This window comes from Megalobrama amblycephala, linkage group LG24 (genome assembly GCF_018812025.1).
Source record: "Megalobrama amblycephala isolate DHTTF-2021 linkage group LG24, ASM1881202v1, whole genome shotgun sequence".
Taxonomy (NCBI): Eukaryota; Metazoa; Chordata; class Actinopteri; order Cypriniformes; family Xenocyprididae; genus Megalobrama; species Megalobrama amblycephala.
Window position 1 is genome coordinate 5,719,470 of NC_063067.1, and position 18,369 is coordinate 5,737,838.

An 18,369-nucleotide genomic window follows, 5' to 3' on the forward strand; every position below is an offset into this window, starting at 1 on the left:
ACCCAAACCATATTTAGGGACCAGAATATCACTCTTTTGACTTGATCCAGTAAACAATCATCCAATACACCCTAGTATCCAAATAAAAGTTAACTCAGAACCACTCAGAACCCTTTGGCAACACATTTGTTTTTATTATTGTGATTGATCATGGTATAAGATATGATGTGTGTCTCCAGTGTGAGATGAGAAACACTTTTCATTCTGTTATGGAATGCAGTAGATTGCCTGTGTTATTTGCTGTCTCTAATTAGGTTTAAACAGACTCAGGCAGGTTTTTTTCTTTTTTTGTTTTATTTTTGGCCCATGATATAGCCGCCGCACACAAAGACAGAAAAACCTGTTATTATTAAACTGCAGAACAAATGTCTATGTGAACAAAAGACAAGGCATGGCCTCCTTTGCAGTGTCTTTTTGTGTAATGAGATTAATGGTGATGTTCTAATATTATGTTATCGCCATGTTTTGCCTGATTATTTACTACACCCTCCCTATTTCTGTCTCCTTTAGGTATGTGGTCGTTTTCCGTGTCTGAGTTGGCCGTTCCCGGGGTGGAGATCGGTCGTCTCTCGGCAACAGATGCAGACCTGGGTGAAAACGCACGGATGGACTTTACGATCGTGGACGGAGAGGCAGGGGACACATTCAACATAACTGGATTGAACCAAGAGGCAGTGATTTTGTTAAACAAGGTGGGAGTGGTGAAACAGAAATACCTACAGTAATGTTGTTTTCTTCCATGCGTTCCCAAATCAGAACCAAATCCAATTTTATGGTGTATCTGACTCAAAACTGTTAGTAGTTTGTACTCTTAACAGTGAAAACCACATGAATAGTGAATGAGTGAGTGGGTTCGGACACAGCATATATCATCTTTTGTCCTCTTTTTTCCACAGACATTCTTTTATGTCTTTTGCAACCACATAGCAATGTAAAAGTGCAACCACACAGCAACATGCTAAAAATGCTCAAGCAGAACACCTCAGCAGCTGCATAGCAACACCCTGGCAACTGCCCAGAACACCCTAGCTACCACGTAGTAACATTCTAGCAACCATTTAGTGCACTAAAAATGTGCTGAAAACCATAACATCTTCAAAGCAAAATGCTGAAAACACTCAGAACATCTTAGCAACTGCATAGCAACACCCTGGTATCTACCCAGAGCATCCTAGCAACCACATAGCAAAGCTCTAGTCTAAACCACATAGAAAACCCTAGGAACCACACAGCAATGTGCTAAAAATGCTCAAAACACCCTAGCATAGCAATGTTCTAAATCCATGCAGAACACCTCAGCAGCTGCATAGCAACACCCTGGCAACCAAACAGAACACCATGGGACATTCTAGCAACTATTTAGTGCACTAAAAATGCACAAAAAAGTGCTGAAAACCCTAACAATTTCAAAGCAACATGCTGAAAACAAAGCTCTAGTCTAAACCACCTAGAAAACCCTAGCAACCACAAAGCAACGTGCTAAAAATGCTCAAAACACCCTAGCATAGCAACACCCTGGCAACTGCCCAGAGCACCCTAGCTACCACATAGCAACATTCTAGCAACCATTTAGTGCACAAAAATGTGCTGAAAACCCTAACAACTTCAAAGCAACTGCATAGCAACACCCTGGTATCTACCCAGAGCACCCTAGCAACCACATAGCTGCACATTAAAAAAACACTCGAAACACCCTAGCAACTGCATAGCAAAGCTCTAGTCTAAACCACCTAGAAAACCTAGCAACATGCTAAAAACGCACAGATCACCTTAGCAACTGCATAGCAACACCCTGGCAACCACCCACAACACCTCAGCATTGTTTTAATTAGTTTTTTTGCACTGGCTTCGTAGTTTCTTCAGAAAAATGAAAAGCTTTAATTGTATTTTTGTTGTATTTATTTTAAATAGCGAGTGGGCAGAGTGAATAACAAAGAAAGAAGGTAAAGCAGAATGAATCGCAAACGAGTTAAATTGACTCTGAGTTCAAATGTAAATGAGGATAATCTGCACCGCAAACGTCTGCCAGCGAACATGCATATTAGTGCCAGCGGAAAGAGAATTTAACCTGCAGCCTCGTGAGAGACCTCATCACAGCGCACACAGACAGCCATTTATTTAAATACAAACTTTGCAAGGTTTGAAAATGTGCATTTCATATAAAAGGACTTTGTGTGGTTGCAAGTCACACGTAACTAATTGAAAAGAAAAGAGATTCCACCTTTTAGCCGAATCAAAATAAGCAAACTGGAAAATTAATAGCAAGCTATTTTCTGCCCTGGTAAGTCCTTATAAAGACAGATATATGTGTGTGGGTGTGTGTGTGTGTGAGCGCGTGTTTTTGTGACATATCAGGACACAAATTTGTATAATGATGTGGGTATGACATAGGTATTACAAGGAGAGGGTGACTTATGAGGACATTACCCCATGTCCCCATTTTTCAAAAGGCTTATAAATCATACAGAATGAGTTTTTTTTTTTTTGTTGAGAAAGTAAAAGTGTTCACAGTTTCCTGTGATGGGTAGGTTTAGGGGTAGGGTTGGTGTAGGGCGATAGAAAATATGGAATGTCCCCACAATTCACAAAAACAAACGTGTTTGTGTGTGTGTGTGTGTGTGTGTGTGTGAGAGTGAGTGAGAGATATTTACCCATCCACTAAACTCAATACTTCAATGACAGGTATGTGTGCTAGTTAAAGACACAGCCAGAACAAACAGAACGAGGAGAGACGCAGATAAAAAGGAAAACAGGAAAGAGCAGGTTGTGAGGAACAAGATGAGTCAGAGACATGGGGGGAGGAGGAAAAAAGAGTGAATACGAAAAGCAAATTAGATAGAGGAAGAGTGCGGGGAGACTAATGCTGCTGAGTAACAAGGGAGAGGAAGCGAGTGGAGATGTTGATTAACACATGGCTGTAGTTCAAGTGACAGAGCTTTTCATGTGTGTTAGCGGCTCTGAGCACTCCTCATGCCACTGCTCCTGTACAGCTACACCACTGCACACCATTTCTACATTGTCACCACATGCTATATTCTACACTTCTGCAATGTTTTATTTGGTAACGCTTTAGATTACAGCCCGGAAAGTACTGCGTAATTACAACAAATTTACAGCGTAACTTTCAATAATTATAGTGTAACTATACAGTAAGTATGTATAGGGGAACAATATGTAAAGTATTGGGAATAAAGGGGTAACAACCAGGAAAATAACAAATTATTTATACTGTAAATATTTTATAACTAAGGGGTACGTATGACATATAACTAAGGGGTAAATATGACATTACGGGCCGTAAATTAAAGTGGAGCTTGTTACCCTCTTATTTCATGTAGTTACAGGGTAAGTAATTAATAAAAAAATAAAAAAATAAACGCAAACAGTCATATCACATGGAAAACTTTATTTGAAAAACAACTTATTTCAAAACAGATTTAAAGTTGCAATACTTCCTATGTGTTTCTCTTGCTTGGCTTCCTCCTCCTCTTGTTCCTCTTTTTCTTTCTTTCCACTGATGAATCTTAAGAGGGAATCCCATTTTCTATTCTGTATCATAAGAAAATAGTACACCCGGAAATGTGCTCACCGTTTACTCATCTTTTACCCTCATGCCATCTGAGATGTATACGACTTTCCTTCTTAAGATGAACACAAAAAGGATTTTAGGAAAAAAAAAAAAATCATCTGGGAACGCTTTATAATGCAAGCTCATGTGTTCCTAAAAGTCGAAGCATCAAACAGCACAGCAATAACTACAGTAATCCATACGACCCTAATGGATGAATCGATGTCTTCTGAAGTGAAACGATACGTATTTGTAAGAAAAAAACCAAATATTTGAATATTTAAAACTTTTGACCAACTGTCTCCTGCGCGTGCATGCGAGAGTTGAGAGTTCATGCTTGACGTAACTTGAAGCGTGACGTAAGCGTGCCGAGAAACTCACGCAGATGTTGGATGCCGTCAGTTTTTTTTTTTTTTTTAGTAATGCTCACAACAAAATACACAGAATAACAGATAATGAGAATGAGAAACAAACAAGACAGAATAACAGAGACGGCAGTTCTCGCACGAGTTTCAAACGAATCTCCCGCGAGAACGTCATGAAAGCTTCACGTTGCTCATTAATATGCTTCGTCAAACACAAAGTCGACTCTCATGCAGGCGCTGGTGACAGTTGGTCAGAAGCGGAAAGATGAATAGCCTAAACCATGAGAAAATTTCGGGGTGTACTGTATTTTCTTATAATACAGAACAGCAATGAGATTCCTTCTTAAGATTCATCAGCTGAAAAACAAGAGCAGGAGGAAGCCAAGCGAGAAACAACAACAACCAAAGAACGGACAAAACTTGTTACTTTCTGTTAGGAAAGTAACTCCTTAGAGTTTGAAATGAAAAGTTGATTTAAAAAAAATGAATAATAAGTGTTGTAGACCTGTTTTTAATAAAGTTGTTTTTCAAATAAAGGTTTCGGAGTCAGTGATATCAGATTGTTTGCATTTTATTAATTACTTACCCTGTAACTACATGAAATAAGAGGGTAACAAGCTCCCCTTTTTTATTTACGGCCCGTAATGTCATATTTACCCCTTAGTTATATGTCATACGTACCTCTTAGTTATAAAATATTTACAGTATAAATAATTTGTTATTTTCCTGGTTGTTACCCCTTTATTATCAATACTTTACATATTGTTCCCCTATACATACTTACTGTATAGTTACACTATAATTATTGAAAGTTATACTGTAAATTTGTTGTAATTACGCAGTACTTTCCAGGCTGTAATCTAAAGCGTTACCTTTTATTTTCCCCTGAAGTCCACTTATACTCTTAGTTATGAGTGGGCGTTGTGACCCAAATCTTGTATCACGACACAAGTAATTTTATTTCACAGTAACAGTATGTGATAAAGTTATTTTGTCTGGAAATTCAAAGGAAAGTGCTTTATATTTTTTGCATTTCTCTGTATATTTATCTGTCTCTCTGTCCATCATACTATCTATCTATCTATCTATCTATCTGTCTATCTGTCTATCTGTCTATCTATCTATCTATCTATCTATCTATCTATCTATCTATCTATCTATCTATCTATCTATCTCTCTGTCTATCTGTCTGTCTTTTTAGTTAACTTTTCATGACTATTTTCTTCTCTTTGACCCTTTTGGCCAGAAGCTATGAAAAAATGCAAATGTAGATATAAACTTGGCCAGTGTTTTCATGCATACATTTCAGAATGCAACAATGCATGAAATTGAGCTTCAGTAGTCAGAATCATTCGCTTCTGCTGCACCTTTAAATTCTCTTTATGTTATGTAAATATGATTGGTCATATGTGCTCATGTCACTCCCGTTTTCCTTGACGCCTTGTCTTTAAAGTTGACATGACATCAAAACAGACCCCATTTACTTTCTTGACAGGCTTTTAAAATGTGTCTTGTTATTTTACATCGCTCGTATCTTCTGACACTTGGTGGTGGACACCTACAGTTCTCCAATCTCATCGTGTCCAGCGTCACAAGTGCATCCATAACATCTAATTCAGTTCTGAAGCAGATATGGATGTTAATATAACCATATCCATGACTTCTTTCCATCTCAATACCAGCAGAGCAAGCCCTGCAGTCGTTTAAGTTATGAAGTGCTGAAACCCCAACACATTGCTTTTTTGACTATCTATATACAGTATATATATATATATATATATATTTGTAATCTACTGAGGTGCAGAAATGAAAAAGAAGTGTACTGTATGTGGGAGTTTCAACATCTCACTGAAATGAAAAGATATTTTAGAGCGCCTTCCTGGTGCCAAAACACAGTATAAAGAAAGATGGTGAATGTGAGTTTCAATAAATGAGTGTTTTATGAGGATGTGTTTTTATCTTCAACGCCAGGCTGTGGACTATGAGAGGCGAAGCACCTACTCTCTGGCAGTGGAGGTGCAAAACCCAAACGTCGACTCGCGGTTCCTCAGACGAGGTCCGTTTAAGGACCGGGCTATGGTGCACATCACAGTTCTTAATGCAGACGAGCCGCCTCGGTTCTCCCGCTCTCGGTACCGACTGGATGTGTCGGAAAACTGTCCTCCGGCATGCGTGGTGGGGAGAGTGGCCGCCGTCGACCCGGATACAGGCCTCAGTAACAACATAAAGTAAATACACTGTTTTTACCTTGTTTACTCGGTGTGGTTTGCTTTTATATATACAAGTTAATGGGTGAATCTCACAAGAACACATTTCACCGCAAAATTAATGAAAAATGCAAATATTCTGCATAAAGAAAATGAGGACAATGTTACATTGTTTTGCACATTGACATTATTTTCATGACAATTAAGCACATTTCCCCCAAATTCTCATTACCATAATGTGTTCGCACATTTTACTTGTCAGTTTTTTGTTTTGTTTTGTTTGTATTTCTCATTATTCTTAATTGTCAAGCTGAGATCTCATTTCTGTAAATACAGTGTTTTTTATATATAAAAATGATCAGCTTACGTTATTATTCTTCAATTATACTTTTATGTTCCATAGCCAAAATTTATTTTTATATGAAGGCCACATTAAAGCCCCCCCCCCCCCCCCCCCCCGCATTTCCACTATTTTGCCACTAAAAAAGGTTTATCAGGGATTTGTGTTGGCTAATTTCAGTAAGAGTCAGTAGAGAGCTTGAGATAAAGTATTAAATGTGACAAAGATTAAATATTTTTATTGTGCATCATTTCCAATTAAGCTGTAATTGTCAAATTATGCAAAAAGTGTGAAAATATTATTTACAAGGTTTCTACACCATTTGGAAAAGTATGGAATTTTATTTGAGTAATTTTCAGGTCTAGATAAGTTTGAAAAAAGGAAAACAGAGCATGGGGGAAAAAAGTATTTCCAGACTTTTTCAATGTTCAATTTTCAATTTTCTAAGATATAAAAATATTTACAGATGCCTGTACTATTATATACAAAATATAATGCTTAAAATGTTGTATGAACCATTTATATTAAATATGGTCTAGAAAAATATGGACTTTTGAAATGGAAAATTGTATTTAGGACACAATTGTATTATTTAATTGTTTATTTAAGGATTTAAAAAAGCAATTTCCACCATTGAATGCTTTATATTGAGATGTGATGGCAATGACAGTTCTTAGCTCTGAAAAATTATTGCTGAGGAAAATATAACAATTCTAACATAATGCATCTAAATGCACTGTCCACAGAGAAAGAAAACAAGCAGTGGGAGTGTAAAAGTGTTTATTTTCTACAAGTCCACAAGGACAAACGTGCCCACAGTTGAATGATGTTTTTGCATTACAGTAATGAGAAAGAGATCTAGTTTTCTTCCTATGGATTTTGTGTAGAAATATCACCTAGACATGTTCCTGACAGGTTTTACCCATACAGCACATACAGTATTTACATTATTAGTTGTTAGTTATAAATATTGCATCATGCTTCTGTCTTTCACAGGAAGTATGTGGGCCGTTTTCACTTAACCTGCTCCGTTTCACTTGCTTAACTGGGTTATTGATGTACTGGCTCCTTTATATCTTCTAATCTGTCTGCCCTCCTTCTTTTATTCCTGTCCATTTCTTCTCAGGTACTCAATTGATCCCGAGTCAGACCCCGAGGCACTGTTCCGTATCGCCTCTGACAATGGTCTCATCACCACGGCGATGGAATTGGATCGGGAACAGGAGCAATGGCATAACATTACTGTCATCGCCACACAGAGAGGTACCAGAACTGCTCGCCTCCACTCTTAAAGGGACATTGCATCGATTCTGAGCGCTTGACAATTTCACACAGGTAGCAGCGTGAAATCAGGCCACAGGAAAGCTATTACTTCTGCAGCGGCTGTGGACATGAAAGCTCATGGCAGAGACACGCGCAAACAGAAGGGGAAGAGAAAAGAATAATAGAATGAAAACTCAAATTGCTTTTGAGTCTGGTCCACCCGAGCTCAAGGTTGCCCGTCTGGGCTCCCCGTTGGCCCTCATAAAACACTATCTTGCATCCTCAGAAGTGACTCTGAGACTTGAGTGGGTTTGTTCAGCTCATATTCAGTAATTACTTTCATATTAGACACACGCTCTGAGTGCGATAAGTCAGTGTGGCTCTGTTGTGGCTTTATATAATGTCATATTCAGAACATCAGATGAGCAAACGATGACGTTCGGGCCACTTCTGGTTGTGATGTAACCTTATGTCCCAAAAGAGCAAAGAGCGTATGGAGAACAGTAACCAGACAGATTGGAGTTAGCTTCTGTTTCATGGTCAGTAAGATTTAGTTGACCTACTTGGGGCTTAAAAGCTTTTGATTTCTAACTCCTTTGCTTTTTTATATAGAGTACTTCTCAGAAGTTCCCATCATGCTGTTCTTTTCTCTTTCTTAGACAGCCCCAACCAAGTTACCAGAGTAGCGGTTTCCATAGAGACACTGGACCTCAATGACAACGCCCCCGAGCTGGATCGACAATACAACACCGCCGTGTGTGACTCCAGCGCTGCTGGACAGGTCAGTGATCTTTGACTCTCTGAAGCCTGCAAATAATGAAGTGTGGTGCGCTTTAAAAGATTATTCTGGCTTGTAAGGAAGGACTTGTAAGAAAAATATAAAAATAAAATATAAAAAAAAATCCAAAATGAAATAAATAAAATAAATTGTTGCCTAACAACACCCGTTAACAACTGTAAAATTACTAATGCATGTCGTCTCTTGTGATATTGGCTTTAGAAAATGGTGGCAAAGCAATATGATAAAATATACCAGTGTATCTAAACAGTTCTTCTGCCAAGCAATATAATTGACTGAGATGCTTGATTCTGATTGGTCAATAGCAGCATTCTGCATTAAAATATTATTTAGTATAATTAATCGCTGCCCCAGGCAATGATGTCCTATAATAGCTGTGCCAGCTTTATGGTTGTTGTATCTGTTCCTTCTCGCATATTAAAATAATTAACACAAAATAAATCCCTTCAGGGTGAGACCTATTTTTGATCACCCTGTCAGGGTTTATTTTGCAATAATGATCAGCTGACTGCACATTTTCTTTTATTTATAATACTTTCTATATCTGGCCAAACTAGTATGGATGAAGCTGACCCTATGCTATGTTGTAAAGAGATTTTAACAAAGGCATTTCAGAACAGCAACATTTCGATTTAACTGACTGATGTTATTGATGCCAGTGCACGGTGAGTCAGCCTAAACATAACATGGTGTGTTAGACTTCTAATCCTTGCCGTTCAGTGGGAAAAAAATGACTTCATTTGTGCAAATCATGAACAAAGAATAATAATGTCTGCACACTGAAGCTCCAAACAGCTCCAAAAATGTATTTAGAAACAGAGCAACATTTCAACCAGTTTTCATCAGGCACAATACCCTTGTGAGTTGAGATGCAACTCTTTATAAGCACAGGTGATAAACATTAATTAGAGGAACACTCAGAATACATATGGTGTGCTGGTGTAACGGAGGCCAGCTAGTAAGGGCTGTGGCCTTTAGTGTCCTTGTTAGCATGCCCTGTTACATTGGTGCCGTGACCCAGATGGGGGGGGGGGTGAGTGTAATGAAGGCCAGCTAGTAAGATCTGTGCGAGTAAACCTCATTCCCCTTGGCTCAAGAGGTGCACTAGTGACTGACTCTGGAAGCTGTGGTCTTTAGCGTCCTTGTTAGAGTGACCACCTCCCATGCCAGAAAAGCTGGTTCCAGTCCTACTTGGAGTGGTGTGAGTAGAACCGAAGGGGTTACATTGGTACATTGGGGTTAGGTTGTGGTCCTTAGCGTCCTTGTTTGCTCACCTCCCATGCCGGAAACGCCAGTTCGAATCCTACTTGGAGCAGTGCTGTAGCGACTGATGCTAGAGGATGTGGTCTTTAGCATTCTTGTTAGTGTGCCCGCCTCCCATGCCAAAAATGCCGGTTCGAATCCTGCTTGGAGTGGTGTGAGTAAAACCGAAGGGGTTACATTGGTGCTGTGACCCAGATGGGAGTGAGGTTTAGGGGGGTGAGTGTAACGGAGGCCAGCTAGTAAGAACTGTGAGAGTAAACCTCACTCCCCTGGCCTCAAGAGGCGCACTAGCAACTGACACTAGAGGTTGTGGTCCTTAGCGTCCTTGTTTGCTCACCTCCCATGCCGGAAACGCCAGTTCGAATCCTACTTGGAGCAGTGCTGTAGCGACTGATGCTAGAGGATGTGGTCTTTAACATCCTTGTTAGTGTGCCCGCCTCCCGTGCCAAAAATGCCGGTTCGAATCCTGCTTGGAGTGGTGTGAGTAAAACTGAAGGGGTTACATTGGTGCTGTGACCCAGATGGGAGTTAGGTTTAGGGGGGTGAGTGTAACGGAGGCCAGCTAGTAAGAACTGTGAGAGTAAACCTCACTCCCCTGGCCTCAAGAGGTGCACTAGCAACTGACACTAGAGGTTGTGGTCCTTAGCGTCCTTGTTTGCTCACCTCCCATGCCGGAAACGCCAATTTGAATCCTACTTGGAGCAGTGCTGTAGCGACTGACGCTAGAGGCTGTGGTCTTTAGCGTACTTGTTAACATGCCTGCCTCCCATGCCGGAAACGCCAGTTCGAAGTGAGTAGAACCAGAGGGGTTAAATTGGTGCTTTGATCCAGATGGGAGTAAGGTTAAGGGGAATGAGTGTAATGGAGGCCAGCTAGTAAGAGCCATGTGAGTAAATCTCACTCCCCTGGCCTCAAGAGGCGCACTAGCGACTGACGATGGAGGCTGTGGTCTTTAGTATCCTTGTTAGCGTTCCCACCTCCCAAGCTGGAAACGCTGGTTCAAATCCCTCTTTGAGTGGTGTGAGTAGAACCAAATGGGTTACATTGGTGCCGTTACCTGGATGGGAGTGAGGTTTGGGGGGGCTGAGTGTAACGGAGGCTAGCTAGTAAGAGCAGTGCGAGTAAACCTGACATCCCCTGGCCTCAAGATGGCCTCCCATGCCGGAAATGCCGGTTTGTATCCCTTACATTAGACTGGTAATCCTTGCTGTTCAGTCTCAAAAAACTGACTTATTTGTGCAAATCACTGTATCAGTTATTCTTCATTTGCGTTTCAGGTGGTGCAGGTGCTTCGAGCGATAGATAAAGACCAAAGCAGCTCCAACTCTCCCATCCACTTCAGTATTCCCGCAGAGTCCAGCAGTGCTCTCAACTTCTCCATCAGAGAGCGAGGAGGTGCGCTCTCCAGATATCTCCTGTCATCCATCCGTCTTTTCTTCCCCATCAGTTTTCCTCATCTCCCTCCCGGTCTCTGTCCAGACATATATCCTCCTTCATTACGCTCATCCATTTATCTTTTTTGTCACATTCTGCTCCGATGAGCACAGCAAACTCCCTTCTCTGTGCTCTAGCAATCCTTTCTTTCATTTTCCTCATTTATCCTGTTCCCCGCTTCAATCTGCTGATTTCTAATTTGCTTAAAGGAATAGTCCACCCCAGAATTAAAATTTATTCATCATTCATTTCTTTCTAAACCTGCATGCTGTTTTTTTGCAGTGGAACACAAAAGGGGAAATTTGAGAAGTCTGGTGTGAGGAAAATATCTGTATTATATATTATATAAAATATGATATGATAATAATATAATAATGTATTGTATGTATGAATATAACAAATTTAATTAGTAAATAATTAGTATACATATATATAATTATAAGCATACAAAAACATTTATATTATATTATATAAATATTTGTATCTATTCCTCACACTCACACAAATCCTTTTCGTTTCCATAATGTGTCACATGATTGATGGTTGTTTATTTTCCTTCTCTTTTGCTTCCAGACCACACGGCGAGTTTGGTGCTTTTGTCGTCTCTGAAGGCTCATCCTCGCTCTTCCTCTTTACCTGCTCTAAAAATACCCATAATGCTCCGTGACGGTGTGTCAGACCTCAGCAGCACAGGAACGATTACCGTTACAGTCTGTCCTTGCCAAAACGGAGGCATGTGGGCAGAGGAACGAAAACAACAAACGGACGAGAAGGATAAACCATCTGTGCCGGACTGGGAGAAGCAAGCGGTGTGTTTGCCTTTACCGTCAAACTCCTCCCTGCTGGGAATCAGCTCGGCCGCCATGTTGGCGATCCTGGCCTGTGCATCAACTCTTCTGGGTCAGTTTTGATTTTCAGTCCATTTCGTCAGGTTCATGATTGCTACTCACCCTTCGCTCCACCTCTACATCCGGCTGGTTTAATGATGTGTTGTTGCTACATCTGTCCATCACTCCCTGTCCTCATCCACCATTGCCTCCTGGCGTGTCTTAAAATTGCTGCTTTTCTTCCATATATGTAAGTTTTTGTGGGTCGTTCAAACTTTCCGCCAAGCTGTCTCATTGTTTCTGCTCTGTTTGTCAGTTGGGCTTGCTAATGAACATGTTTGGGTTTGATTTCTGCACTAAGTCAGTCATAATAAATAGCATTTGATGAGGGCTGATGGCATCGTATGGCATTTTGAGATTGCGGAACAGCCATTTCCCTCCCTCTAGGTACCCCAAATGACATTGAACACTCAAATCCCACTAAGTGAGAGGTGGAATAGGCATTTTCTACAAATACACTTCGGTGTCTTACAGTGTAGCCATATGGCAACATATAATTTTCCTTCACTTTTTCACCTCAACATAATGCTTTGTTGCAAATAAAAGGGCAGTCTTTTAAATAACTATAATATACTGTTTTTAAATCGCATTACTCCTTCAAAACTCCTAGAAGTCATCTTTACATGGACCCTTGCTGAAATGCTCCACAAATTGCTTTGTTAAACACATTTGTTATGTAAATAATTATTTTTATTAGTTATTTGGTTGTTGTTGTTGTTAACAGTTGTTGTGATCAGCTTTATCTAACATAGTTTTACAGAAAATTTAGAAAGCATGAACTGTAGCATAATGGAAAAATTGCTTGAAATTGGAATCGCACTAATGTATTTTCTCACTGGGAATTTTATAGATATTGCCATCAGTTACATTATTACATTTTCTTGGAAGTGTTTACCATGATATAATTGCATTTCTGCAGAAATAACACAATTATCATTCGTATTTTGTTTTTCTTTTCAGTCAAAAATGAAAAATGAACAGTTAGAAAAAGAATTTTTGGAATGACATGGAAAAAACCTTGATAATGATTCACTCAATTTTTGTTTTAAAGAAATGTCAATTTAGTAAAGTATAAATTTATCATTTTTAAGATGAAATAATAGTTTTTGAACCATTTTCCATTGTAGTACAGAGTTGCCGTATGGCAATGTTTCCCCCATTTTCCACCTTTTTTTCTCAAATATCTTTGATTATATTTTTTAGAGCTATTTTTAAACGGACAGTTTTCGAATCATTGCATCAGAAGTTAGCACTGAAACTAAAACGAATCATAATGGTAACTTTGAATACCTGAAATTATATTTTATTTGTTCTGACTGAAGGTCTAGATGCAGGTTTTCCATTAAAGTGTTGAAGGTTTATTCTTTTAACAACAATATTATTTTTAATAACAATATTTGATTAAATAAATATTAATTTAGTTAAAGGAGATATTAATCATTTTTAACAAAACTACTTTTTGGATTATTTTCCATTGTGGTACAGAGTTGCCATATGGCAAGTTTCCTTCTTTCAAGACAGAGTAAAGTTATAACATCATTTTCAACACACTTAAATGTATCTAATATGATAAACAGCGCTGCGTTACCTCATACTCATGACCGGATATGCGGAAGCGGTGCCTGCGACTGTGGCATAATAAAAGTCCCGCTGCTCGTGAGGCGTGTGTTGCGCAATCACTCCAGTGGCCTCGTTCAGTTCCCATAACACTCGCCCCTGATCTGCTTCATACTACAGTCACATCCATGAACATGATTTCTTGCCGAGTCCTATCCCTATTCTTTTCCGCCGGCTGTGAGGTGAAGACCACATGTCCCAAGATTCCGCGCTCAAACTTGGCGTCATCAAGCTACGCCTTTGTTTTGAATAGGCCTCTAGCGACCTCTAGTGGACATAAAATATTACATATTGCACCTTTAACTTAAAGGATTGGTCCACTTTTAAATACACTTTTCCTGATAAATTTACTCACCCCCATGTCATCCAAGATGTTCATGTCTTTCTTTCGTCAGTCGAAAAGAAATGAAGGTTTTTGAGGAAAACATTCCAGGATTATTCTCCTTACAGTGGATTTCAATGGCTACCAACAGATTGAAGGTCAAAATTACAGTTTCAGTGCAGCTTCAGTGCAGCTTCAAGGGCTTTAAACAATACCAGATGAGTAATAAGGGTCTTATCTAGCGAATCGATCGGTCATTTTCGAAAAAAATACAACCGTTTATGCTTTATAAACAAAATATCGCCTTGAACATACTTTCCGCTTCCGCATTCTTCATAATGCTTATGCTGAATGTCCTACGCCTTCCCTATTCTACTTACGGAACGAACGCGGCGCCAGTTTCGTTTTTTTCCATAACTTGAATAGGGAAGGCGTAGGACATTCTGCGTAAGCGTTATGAAGAATGCGGAAGCGGAAAGTACGTTCAAGGTGATATTTTGTTTATAAAGCATAAACGGTTGTATTTTTTTCGAAAATGACTGATCGATTCACTAGATAAGACCCTTATTACTCATCTGGTATCGTTTAAAGCCCTTGAAGCTGCACTGAAACTGTAATTTTGACTTTGAATCTGTTGGTAGCCATTGAAATCCACTGTAAGGAGAAAAATCCTGGAATGTTTTCCTCAAAAACCTTCATTTCTTTTCGACTGACGAAAGAAAGACATGAACATCTTGGATGACATGGGGGTGAGTGAATTTATCAGGATAAGTGTATTTAAAAGTGGACTAATCCTTTAAAACTAATAAGCTATCTAAAATAAGATGTTTACCTTCCTAAGGTTGACTGTGAACAATCTCTGAAGGTTATGCACCTCTTTACACAGATTATTTACTGAAAAACAAGAAATTGTCCATTTTGTACCCTATTCAGCCTCTGTATCTTCCTGTGGCTCAAACAGTGGAGCATGGCGCTAACAAAACCAGGGTCATGGGTTCAATTTCCAGGGAATGCATGAATTGGGGAAAAAAATGAATGCAGTGCAAGTTGCTCTGGATAAAAGTGTCAGTCAGATGCTTAAATTTAATGCATGACTTTATCCACGGTAAGTGGCAATAATAATGTGTTTTTTCTCGCTCTCTTGTGTCCAAAAGTGGTGGCTGCGCTTTCGCTATCATTGCGAAGGCAGAAACGGGACACTCAGTCTCCTGTGGAGGATGATGAGATCAGGGAGAACATCATCACGTATGATGACGAGGGAGGCGGGGAGGCGGACACGGCCGCTTTCGATATTGCGACCCTGAAGAGCGCCCCCCAGAGCATGCGGAGGGCACAACGGCTTCGAGACAGCAAGAATATGTGAGTGTGCTTGTGCATGTGTGTATGTGTTTGATGCTCACATAAATACACGTCTCATTTCTTCATTCGAATCGCCTCTGATTTAATGCTGGCACTATCTGATCTATCAAATCACATGTCATTTCTTGACATTTGGCTTAGAAAATGCCATATTATATTATTAGCCCATGTGAATCATTCGGCTGACATTCACGACAAACACAGACTTGTCTATCTTTCTATGAAATCTCTTGTTACTCTAAATGCATTCAGTTACACTAAATGATGTTAACTGTTTATCTGATTAATGAGTGCTCTGTACTCAGGGGTGTGTGTGTGTGATTTAATGAGCCTTCACAATGCAAATCTGACAGCTGTTTCAGTGCAAAGTTCATCTAGTTAATATTTATGCTGTTCAAACCCACACGGTGTTCTAGTCCTCTATCCATCATATTCCTGTTTGATGTCATTGTAATACTCCTGGGCAGGTTGACGAAAGTACTTCACATGCAACTATTTTTAAAGATACCACTGACAGTTTTTGAATTGTTGCACCAGAAGTTACCACTGGGACTACAACAAATCTTTTAATTGAAACTAAACTACTTACTGGTAACTTAGAGGCTTTCCTTTAAAAGCCCCATTAAATGCTTGGAGCTGTGCAGATTTCCTGAATTTGGTGATGTGTTTCCTAATTAAACACAAGCTTTATGCAATATTTGCACATTACTGCCACATAAAAAAAAAAATCATGCATTGGTAAATCATAATTATGACATAAATGTCGAAATTGAGATACTAAATCAATTATGAGATCAAAAGTCAAAACTGTAAGATACTGTTATAGTTTTGAGATAAAGCTGAAATTGACAAAACGTAATAATTATGACAAGTCAAAATATTAGAAACCAAGTCGTAATTATGACATAAAAAGTCAAAACTGTAAGATACTGTTATAATTTTGGGATAAAGTTGAAATTGACAAAAAGTAATAATTATGACAAGTCAAAATATGAGACACTAAGTCATAAATATGAGATAAAAGTTGAAATTATGATATACTAAGTCATAATTATGTTAAAAAGTTGAAATTTTGTCATGATTTATCTTATTTCTTTCATATTTTTGACATTATGAGATACTGTCATAATTGAGATAAAAGGTTAAAATTGTAAGAAACTGTCATAATTTTGAGATAAAGTTGAAATTGATGAAATTATGAGATAGAAGTTGAAATTGACAAACTAAGTAATAATTCTGGGGAAAAAGTTGAAATTATGACACCAAGTCATAATTATGATACCTTATTTCTTTTTTGTCATATCTTTAATATAAGTCGACATTATGAGTTACTGTCATAATTGAGATAAAAAGTCAAAATGTAAGATACTATCATAATTTTGAGATGAAAGTTGAAATGAATGAAATGTTATAATTATGACAAGTAAAAAATAAGACACTTAAGTCATAATTAGCTAAAAATTAGATTTAAAAATGCAAAATTATGAGATAGAAGTTGAAATTATGACATACTAAGTCATAATTATGAGTTAAAAAGTTGACATTTTGTCATAATTATATCTTATTTCATTTTATGTCATATTTTCGACACAAGTCAACATATGAGATACTGTCATAATTGATATAAAAAGTCAAAATTGTAAGATAATGTCATAATTTTGAGATAAAGTTGAAATTGACAGTTATAATTATGACAAGTCAAAAAATTAGACACAAGTCGTAATTAGTTAAAAATGAGGAAAATAATTCAAAATTATGAGATGAAGTCGAATTTGACAAACTAAGTAATAATTCTGAGGAAAACGTTGAAATGATGACATTCTAAGTCAATTATGAGTTAAAAGGTTTAAATTTTGTCATAATTATCTTATTTCTTATCTTATGTCATATTTTCGACACAAGTTGACATAATTGAGATAAAAAGTCAAAATTGTAAGATACTGTCATAATTTTGAGATAAAAATAATATAATTATGACAAGTCAAAGAATAAGACACTAAGTTGTAATTAGTTAACAATTAGATAAAAATTTATGGAAAAAGATGAAATGATGACATTCTAAGTCATAATTATGAGTTAAAAAGTTGAACAGTTAACAGTTGTTGTGATCAACTTTATCTAACACAGTTTTAACTGCAGCATAATGGAAAAATTGCTTGAAATTGGAACTGCACTAATGTATTTTCTCACTGGGAATTTTTAATATTTGCATCAGTTACATTATTACAATTTCTTGAAAGTGTTTACCACGATATAATTGCATTTCTGCAGAAATAACACAATTATCATTCGTACTTTGTTTTTCTTTTCAGACAAAAATGAAAAAAGGTTGAAATTCCATGTCATAATCAATTTTTTATCTTGTAATTACTTTTTATGTCATATTTTCAACTTCATAATTATGATTTTTTTTCTTATGTGGCAGAAATGGGATTCCATGTGCTAAACTAATTAAATCATTTTCATCCTAATTTCTATTTTATTGTAACAGGTATTCTCAGGATAACCTGGACAGCGTCAGAACCTTCAGCTGGAGTCAGAGTTTGGGTTTGGACCCACGCCGTCCCGTCTCTGCACCCCTCTACGGACGGTACTGCTACAGCATCCAGACCCTTCCAGCTCCCAGAAACAGACTCGGCCCGTTAAACTCCAGGCTGGACCTCGCCAAACTGGCGTACGTTCTCCCCGGCAGCCAAGGCCAGTCCTGCGGTCCTTTAGAATCCGGTTCCGTGTTTATTGACAAAAGCAGGGATGGATCAGAGCATAAAGGAGCACACGGATCCACCGACAGCATTCCGAAAGAGAGCGAGACAGGAAGTGAGGTCATCTCTGAGAGCCACACACTCAGCCAGGATCAGGTAAACTAACATTTATCACATCTTATAGAGCGCAACGGCATCTTACCGACCGCAAACTTTTCAATGGTAGTGTATAAGCTATTAAAA

The 18,369-nt window shown here is 38.3% G+C and overlaps 1 protein-coding gene across 1 annotated transcript in view; it reads left to right on the forward strand.

The window, feature by feature from the left end:
* LOC125259729 (cadherin-11) overlaps positions 1-18,369 on the forward strand; it is a 97,806-nt gene that overhangs the window by 77,000 nt on the left and 2,437 nt on the right. Inside the window, exons 6-13 of the mRNA XM_048177614.1 lie at positions 511-692; positions 5,905-6,161; positions 7,607-7,743; positions 8,403-8,524; positions 11,083-11,200; positions 11,813-12,139; positions 15,220-15,424; positions 17,916-18,282. Coding sequence (XP_048033571.1) covers positions 511-692; positions 5,905-6,161; positions 7,607-7,743; positions 8,403-8,524; positions 11,083-11,200; positions 11,813-12,139; positions 15,220-15,424; positions 17,916-18,282 — 1,715 coding nt within the window. The remainder of the gene's footprint in view (positions 1-510; positions 693-5,904; positions 6,162-7,606; positions 7,744-8,402; positions 8,525-11,082; positions 11,201-11,812; positions 12,140-15,219; positions 15,425-17,915; positions 18,283-18,369) is intronic.